At 40.8% G+C, this 8,898-nt stretch overlaps 2 protein-coding genes across 5 annotated transcripts in view; both read right to left on the bottom strand.

Moving 5' to 3' along the window:
- Window positions 1–307: 307 nt before the first annotated feature.
- Window positions 308–8,898, bottom strand: part of LOC125237591 (protein-methionine sulfoxide oxidase mical3b) — a 90,172-nt gene continuing 81,581 nt past the window's right edge. For all 4 annotated transcript variants that reach the window (XM_048144730.1, XM_048144728.1, XM_048144729.1 and 1 more), the window contains 2 exons: window positions 921–1,002; window positions 308–539 (listed from right to left, as the gene is read on the bottom strand). In XM_048144730.1, the coding sequence (XP_048000687.1) occupies window positions 537–539; window positions 921–1,002 (85 nt within the window). In that variant the 3' untranslated portion in view covers window positions 308–536. The remainder of the gene's footprint in view (window positions 540–920; window positions 1,003–8,898) is intronic.
- Window positions 5,732–7,571, bottom strand: LOC125237593. Its single transcript, XM_048144732.1, has 2 exons — window positions 6,931–7,571; window positions 5,732–6,368 (listed from the first exon to the last, which is right to left on the bottom strand). The coding sequence occupies exons 1-2, from the start codon at window positions 7,316–7,318 to the stop codon at window positions 5,953–5,955; spliced, it is 804 nt and encodes a 267-aa protein (XP_048000689.1). The 5' UTR covers window positions 7,319–7,571; the 3' UTR covers window positions 5,732–5,952.

The raw sequence follows: 8,898 nt of genomic DNA, 5'->3' as shown, positions 1-8,898 counted from the left end.
AACGAAATTATGATCTTGCCTTGGAACCCATATATCCCACAGTCGACTTCTACAAATTCCATTAGAATTCCATGAAGTTTTTAATCTGTCAACGGGTAAGGAGATATTTGAGTATAGGTAATGTACTATTGTTTAGTTGTATTTTACCACATCTTTACTAAGGCACTTAAAATGCAAAATTATACTAAATGCACTATAACTAGCGGTTTTTATATAAATTGTTAAACTTTGTTCTAAATCTTTAAATTTTTGTTACCGTCAAACATCTTTTTAACTAATTGTAAGAATAATTAATTTAAAACAACATTATTATTATAGAAAGACTTTATAATAAATGAAAGTTTTTTGTGGCAATGTGAAAATGTGAAGAAGTTAATAAATTAATTATTGCAAATGCAAAGAAAATTATTATTCTGCAAGAAGGTACCTATTACATTATATTTTCCGTATTGTTGGCAAAAAGAGACTTTACAACTTTAAAACAGGGTTAAAACGTAAGGCTTTGGCAATCGACGGCTCGCGGTATCACTCCATGGTTACTGTAAAAGAAAAAAAGGAAATAAATTAGAGACCCTATACATCTCTAGGGATAATTAGATTAAGTATACCTACATGTTATCTTTAGTTGTGACTAAAGTAATTTTAGACTTCTTCTTTTTGTATTTGTACTTTTCTATATTATTATACATGTGTAGTTTTTAGTTGAATATCGACATTTAGAGACCTTATACATCTCTAACCATTGTAGTAGCGTAATACTTTAGTTAGAACTGAGAATTAGTATTATCAATTGTAATTTCAGTTCAACTTGTATATTGACGTGTAAAAGTGCCCCTGTGGCCTAATAAGCTTAGCTTATTTCAGATTTAGTTTTTTTTAGATTTATTCTAGTATGTGTATGTGCGTTTGTCAATACTCACCACAAATCTATTGACTTTAGGCGCGAAGGTCTTCGTCACGTTTGACTGCTGCACCTTCATGGCTTCGAACTTTTCGCGCAAGCTGAAACAAAATAAACATTTTAATTTTTCCGTTCATAGTAGAATTTTAATTCTTGTTTAGTGTTGGGGAGCAGTCTATCAAAATAATGATAGAAATATTATCTGTTAAAAAATCCAACGATATTTATTTATTTATTTATTTATTTATTAATATATACAATTTACACAGCATTACAGTTTGCACCAAAGCGCTGGCAAATTTAAACATGCTTAGAAAAATAATTACAGTATTAATTATGATTAATTCATGCAAATACACAATATACAATTGGAAAAAAAGGAAAAAATAAGAATAGAAAGAAATGTTTCAACAAAAAAAAAAAAGGATTTATACAATACATGTCAAAAAATACGATGAACAGTCACAACATTTTATTTTCATTCATCCATCGTCTCACAGTATCTCAAACAATCACGACACACATTCACCCATCTACTATCAAACACATCGCAATCAGGAGCTGATGTCAGGAACGCATTAATGTCCCTGAGGGCTCGGAGAACTGGGGAGTGTCTGCAGGAGACTGTACGCGCAAGAGGTACCGCTAAAAGACTGGGGCACCGCGGCCTGAGCTGGTTCTTAGGGACGAATGGTACCGAAAGCCTAACAAGTTTTGACACCAAATCAGGACAGTCACTCTTTCCCCTCAATATACTACACATATATGTCAAAAATTTGTAATTACGCCTTACTTCCAGAGAGTTGAAGCCAAGCGATCCCAGCAAGAATTTAGTAGGGTACAGATAGGGATAGTACCCATACAACTTTTTATACAGAAACCTTAGAAACGCTTTTTGTACTCTCTCCAGAAGTAGTGCGTAAGTACTTTCGTAAGGGTTCCAGACAATTGCCGCAGACTCAAGTTTGCTACGAACCAGTGACGTGTACAAGAGCTTAATCACCTTTGGATTTTGGAAATCACTCGCACTTCTGATAACAAATCCCAGTCTTTTAAAGCACTCCGAAGCTAACTTTTTAATGTGTTCATGAAAGGACAGGTGATCATCAAAGATAACACCTAAGTCCTTGACTGTTACGACCCGGGACACATCCTCGCACCCCAATTTGTAGACAGCATGTAATGGTCTTTTTGCTCGGCTAAACGTCATGACAGAACACTTGGATGCATTGAAGTGTAGCTTATTAATAGCACTCCACTGAAAAACAGAATCGATGTCGTCCTGTAACTTTTTGCAATCAGCTATATTTTTTATTCCGAGTATCAGTTTCAGATCATCCGCATACAGTAGACATTTGGCATGTTCAACTGTTTTCTCAAGATCGTTTATCATAATGCCAAACAGCAATGGACCCAAGATCGACCCCTGACTAACACCCGAACGCGTTGAATACTCCTTCGACACAAAATTTCCGTGTTTGACAAATTGCTTCCTATCACCTAGGTAACTTGCGAAAAATTTAAGGAGCTTAGGTGAAAAGCCAATACGGCATAGTTTGTGCATCAAAACGTCGTTGTCAACGCGATCGAATGCCTTTTTAAAGTCTAGATAGAGTATATCTACCTGCTGGCCCTCATCCAAATGCTTCGATATGACATCAACTAACGTGAGGAGGTTGGATTCAACTGACCTATTTGCTCTAAAACCATGTTGTGAATTGCATAAAAAGGGAGAAATTTGCGAGACTATCAATTTGTGCAAGACTGATTCAAACAGTTTAGCTAAAACCGATAAGATTGCAATAGGTCTGTAGTTCTCGACGTTAGAGACATCGCTAGATTTTGGTATTGGAGTGACTCTAGTAATTTTCCAACAGCCAGGATACCGCCCATAAGACAATGACAGGTTAAAAATGTGACAAATGGGAAGAATTAAGCAATCTTTACAACCTTTAATTACGTATGCAGGGATGTTATCAGGACCTACTGAACTACGCGGCTTCAGTCTTTTGATGGCTGCGTCAACATCGCGAGGCTCGATAGCCGGTATATTTACATAATTCGCGGTTCGACTTTGGTCTTGGTCGATAACAGCTTTATAGTCAAGCTGCGGTACATCAGACAAAAAGACACTGGCAAAAAAGTCTGCAAAAGCATCTGCCGCATCAGGACCTACGTGCTCTGCCCCATTATGCCGAACAGTAGCTTCAAAACCCCCTTTAGCCCTTAAGGAGCTCATATGCCGCCAGAAAGCACGAGGATTGATATTTATCCTTGCTTCTAGCCCACTGACATACTCATGGTAGGCGCAAGAAATTCTGTTCTTTACACTTGCTCGCAATGTAGAATAGCTTTTATAAACAGAGACATCTTTGCTTTTTTTCCATTCCCTATGAAGTTTCGCTTTGTATTTTAAGTCTTTGATGATATCTGCAGTAAACCATACTGGATATTGTCTACACATCGAGTTTGCACGTATTTTCTTTGGGATTGCGACGTCAAAAGCAGAGTAAATGATTTTATAAAATGTTTCAACAGCCAACTCTACATCATCTGCCAGAAACACTTCACTCCAAGATACTTCGGTTAAGTATTTATAAAGGCTTTCGTAATCACCCTTCGCAAAATTATAGTCATATTGAAAGTCAATATTACTGGGTTCAGCAGAATTCCCTACTCCATCACTGATACAATCGATGGAAAGTAATATATCCAAAGGAGGATGGTACGCATCACGATTCGGGACAAGACCGCCACCTGCAACTTCCGAGACAGACGCTTTAACACGTTCTGACACCAGCACAACATCCAGCTTACCCCCGTACGCATTCAACACACCATTCATCTCTGTCATGCCACAAACAGTTAAGAAATAACCATAATAGTTAAGAAGAGCTTGAGATGCATATGTAGGATTTATGTTTAGATCGCCTACTATAACTACAGTTTGCTTTAAGGATGTCACTATAGATTCCACTTTGTGAAACCACTGCATATACATCTCATCGGTGGCTCTCGGATGGATATAGACAACACAGATGTGGAAAGACGATTTTTCCGTTGTGACGGCTGCCCATAGATCTTCACCTGTAGATGTCTCTAGTTCTTTTCGTCTCCTCATAGTGATACCAGGTTTGCAGGCTAGTAGGACTCCTCCGCCGCGGGAGCCCGTTGACCGGTCACGACGGAGTAGTTTCCAGTCAGTATGTAACACTTCCGCGTCTTCCACAGAATCGGTTAAAAAGCTTTCTGTGACGGCAACTATGTCACTGTCACAACTGGCGAGATATTGTCGGAAATGCTTCAGCTTGGTGTTCAGCCCTCTGACATTCTGGTATACCAAGTGAACGGTAGGTTTGATCTTCCTCTGATGCGCTCTCTCTTTGTTTAATTTATTGTTGGTGGATATTTGCCGATTTACGAAAAAACCACTCTTTGACTCTAGCGTTAACTGGCCACACGTCCGGGGACAGACATTTCGCATAATACGCAACAGGTACTCCAATTTTATACGAACGGTAGTCACCTCTTGTCTTCAACTCCATTATTGAGCAAGTCATCTCGTCGCATAGGCTTTTCACGTAAGGTAGAATTTCATCTGGTCCAGATTGCATGTTCCAGAGGTGTAGGTACTTTCGCTCCTCTACCGCCCTAAGTCCTGTAATTTGAGGGCCTGCAGTTCCTCGCACTGAAATCCTTTTCTCAGTCTTAGCATCGTGGGCCCTTGGCAGGTCATCAGCGGATTTGACGGATACATTTTGCTGCCTACTGCCCTGAGGTATCTTTTGCGTTACTTGGCTGTATGTGGAGTTTACAAACTCGGGCTGTAACGCTTGAGGTTGCTGTTCGTGAGTTGGTGATGCCGGGATTTCTATCTCAGTGATTGCCTGATTCTTAAGTGATTTCACCTCATGCTCATCATTTTCAGTACTACTCTCAACCTTTTCGCTATTATTTCCTTTCCTTCTCCGTTTTCTCTTAGGACTTGGTTTAGATGTGAGTCTCTTTTTCTGAAGATCCTCTATTATTTTGTCTTGCTCGGCTACTTTCTTCTCATATACGTTGATTTTTTGTTGTAGTAAGGACATTCCTGTAATGTGTGCTTTAAGCTCTTCCATTTGGTGTCGCAGGCTACCCAGAGCGCATACCTCCTTCCGCAGTTCCCGGACCTCTAGTACCAACTCTGAAATATGCATCTCGCTATTCTTCTCTTCAGTGTTGATAGACTCCAGCGGATAACGGTGTCCTCGGAATCGTGTGATGGTATCCTGAGCCGTATAACTGGTATTCAAGCTGGTATTCATGCTACCGATTGAGTTTCGGTCACGAATGGGGGTATGGCTATTGTCACCTTTAGGAAGCGAGGATTTGCAGCAAGGACATAGCCACTTATTTTTGTCCTCCTGTGTTAGCTGATCAAATACTACAGGTGAAATTTGTATGCATTCAAGATCATACAACAGTGCGCATTTCATACACACCATAAAATAGTGTGTACGTATTTCTTCGCCACATCCACTACAAATGTTTGCCATTTCTGAGCTATGAATTTTCGACTTAAAGTAATATTTTGAACAGATAGTAGTGTCCTCAAGCGGCAGCCGCATGCATTAATTGTCCTGATAGCAATCTTCGTAAACGCAGCTTAAATTGAATGCAGCCGTGCGAATATTTTAGACTAGCAACACAGGTGACTCCTCCTCCTGTCAGTTGTAGCTCCAATCAGAGGTTATGATGTCGTGTTTATCCCGTTAATTATTTCTAAAATTCCGTTGTGTGCAGGATTCGGTGGTCTCCAGGGTCCATTCAATGAAGACGTTTATTTTATAATTTTAAATATACGTTTATTACGTAAAATGACTCGATATAAATTTAAATATTAAATGCAACGAGTAAGGTGTTAATCGTGCCGTATAGAGATGCGAATGGACGCCACAGGATGAGCGCGGAGAGGGGCTGCGCGGGAGTTGCAGTCGTAGCGCCGCTAGATGTCGCTACGTGATGCGTGAACATGCCCCCGGCCTTGGGAGCACCAGCTCCCAAAATGGTCTTCATTCGTTGTGGTCTGCCGGCTCGGATAGCAGCGGGCAGATCTTTGAAAAGCTGCGTCGTATCGTCCCTGTCGCCGTGAGTATGTCGGCGACACGGTTCACGCCGTCGCCTCCGGGATATAGACGCGTGACTCGGCCTAACCGCCATTTGAGAGGAGGCAGGTTATCGTCTTTGATTAGGACGAGGCTGTTTAAGGCTATGTCGTCCTTCTTCGTCTTCCACTTGGTTCGTCGCTGGAGCTCCGCAACGTACTCCTTGGCCCACCGACGCCAGAAGTGTTGACGGAGGGCTTCGATCCTGGCGTAGCGAGACAGGCGGGATGGCTCCTCGTCCGTCAGGTCCTCGCTGGCAGGGCAGGTCAGCGGCCGACCAATTAGGAAATGAGCAGGCGTGAGTGGGTTTAGGTCAGTAGGATCTGTGGACAAGGGTGAAATGGGCCGGGAATTCATAATGGCTTCGGTCTGTATTAAAAACGAGTTGAATTCCTGGTAAGTTAGCCTAGCATTACCTACTACCCGTTTTAAATGGAATTTACACCCTTTTATTCCCGCTTCCCATAATCCACCGAAATGGGGGGAATAGGGGGATGAAACTGAATTTAATGCCATCATTAGCAGCAAAATCGACTATTTCCTTCGAATTATTATTTAAAAATGTGGAAAATTCTTTTTCAGCCCCGACAAAACATTTTCCATTATCGGAATAAATTATATGAGGCTTTCCTCGTCTACTAATAAAACGTTTAAGCGCTAATAAATAATCTTCAGTGGAAAGACTCGTAACAAGTTCCAAATGAACGGCTCGTGTGACCATACATATGAACAAACAAATATACGATTTAATCAGCTGAGCTCCTCTCCCCTTTCGATTAAGTATGAAAATTGGCCCGCCATAATCAACAGCTGTGCGAATAAATGGAAAACCAGGCTCTAAACGATCTAGAATAAGATTACCCATGATAGGACTAAGTACTTTACCTTTCATTCGAATACAGGTAACGCATTCTCGAACGATTTTCCTTGCCAAATTTCGCGCACCTAACGGCCACCAACATTCACGCAAAGTAGATAAGAGTAGCTGCGGTCCGCCGTGCAACAGCCGCTTGTGTTCATATTTGAATAACAACACCGTCAACCTATGTTTACTGCACAATAACACGGGATGTTTTTTGTTGTAATCGAAACTTGTTGAATTACACAATCTACCACCGACTCTAATCACTTGTAACTTATAACGATCGTCTAAAAACACGTTAAGACCGGAGATACGATTATATTGTTTACTACTCGTCTTAAGCGGTTTATTTTTAAGTAAACAATCATACACGTCCGGAAATGATTGCATCTGTGCGAATCTAACTAGCATACGCCGTGATGCCTCCAACTCGTCCACTGATAGCGAACCGGTTTGGCGGAGTTGTTTACGCTCAGAGTTAGTGCGTGAGTTTAATATAAAGCGGAGTACATATGCACCGATCCGAATTAATTTTAAGTAAGATGAACATTTGTCGAAATTAAATAATTCATTTTGCTGAGTGCAAACTAAACTCACCGCGGTCGATCGTAACTCGGGCAAATCTGTGATAGTCGTAATTTGACTTATATTGTCATTAATAAAATTCGAATTTGGGTCATGCAAAAATGTGGGACCGTTCCACCATAAAGTGCAATCAATTAAGTTATCTAAAGAAACGCCTCTAGACAATAAATCACTAGGATTTTCTTCGCTTCTCACATGGAACCATGTCGCATTACCGGTTAAATCGTTTATTTGTGTAACACGGTTTTGAACGAAAGGCTTCAGTAGATGCGGTGACATACCTAACCACGAAATCACTATAGTTGAGTCACTCCAGAAGTAAACTTTAGTGAACACTAACCTTAAGGAATCTGTTATTTTCTTATAAAGCTTAGCAGCAACGAGCGCGCCTGACAGTTCAAGTTTTGGAATCGTCAATGATTTCAGGGGTGAGACTTTGCTTTTCGCACACAATAATCTTACAGTGACATCTGACCCTTCATCATACGTCCGAATATAAGCGCACGCGCCGTATGCATGCAACGATGCATCTGAGAAAATATGCAATTCCGTGTGTGCAGTGTGCACGCCCCTTACATGACGCGGAATTCGTAAATCGTTTAAACGGCTTAATGTATTTATGAAATTGTTCCACATCGATGTAATGTCATCAGGGACCGGAGTGTCCCAATCAATACGACTTAACCACAATTTTTGTAGTAAAATTTTGGAAATGATCACCGCTGGCGATAGAAGGCCTAACGGATCGTAAATCTGTGAAATAATCGATAACATTATTCGTTTATTTAAAAACGACGTGTTAGGTAAGGGATCGATTTTTGTAGTATAATACAATTCATCGCGTGTATTATCCCAACCTACCCCTAGGGTTTTGTTCTGGGTGTGCTCGCCTACAAAATGCTCCCGGGACTTTTCCTGCGGAACGTCACAATTAAAGGTCCATTTACGTAAAGGAAAGCATCCTGATTGCAGAACGTTATACGTTTTCTGACATATGTCAAGTAAATTCTGAAAATCATCATCTCCCGTAATTAAATCGTCTACGAATATATCTTGGTTAATGACGCGCGCGATGACGTCATCACCACATTCCAACGCTAACTGTCGTGTACAGCGTTGACTTAAATACGGCGCACTAGTTTGCCCATATGTAACCGTATTGAGTTCATAAACGTGTAATGGATCGGTAGGTTTTTCACGCCAGAGAATCATTTGCAAGGATCTCTGATCTGGTTGGATCAAAACCTGCCGAAACATTTTCTCCACGTCAGCACAAGCAACGTACTTGTATTGACGGAAACGCAACAAAATAGCAAATATATCGTTTTGAAGTGCTGGACCCGGCAGCTGTATGCTATTTAACGATTTATTTGTGGTAGTGGGGGCCGCCCCACTATACACGACGC

This window comes from Leguminivora glycinivorella, chromosome 21 (assembly GCF_023078275.1).
Source record: "Leguminivora glycinivorella isolate SPB_JAAS2020 chromosome 21, LegGlyc_1.1, whole genome shotgun sequence".
Taxonomy (NCBI): domain Eukaryota; kingdom Metazoa; phylum Arthropoda; class Insecta; order Lepidoptera; family Tortricidae; genus Leguminivora; species Leguminivora glycinivorella.
The sequence above is the reverse complement of the archived record's forward strand: the minus strand, read 5'-3'. Positions and strand labels throughout refer to the sequence as shown.

Coding starts and splice junctions, on each gene's coding strand:
- LOC125237593 (XM_048144732.1), bottom strand. CDS start 7,318: ATGCTAGTTAGATTCGCACAGATGCAATCATTTCCGGACGTGTATGAT. Junction 6,369..6,930: donor TACCTGTATTCGAATGAAAG/GTAAAGTACTTA, acceptor CCTTGTCCACAG/ATCCTACTGACCTAAACCCA.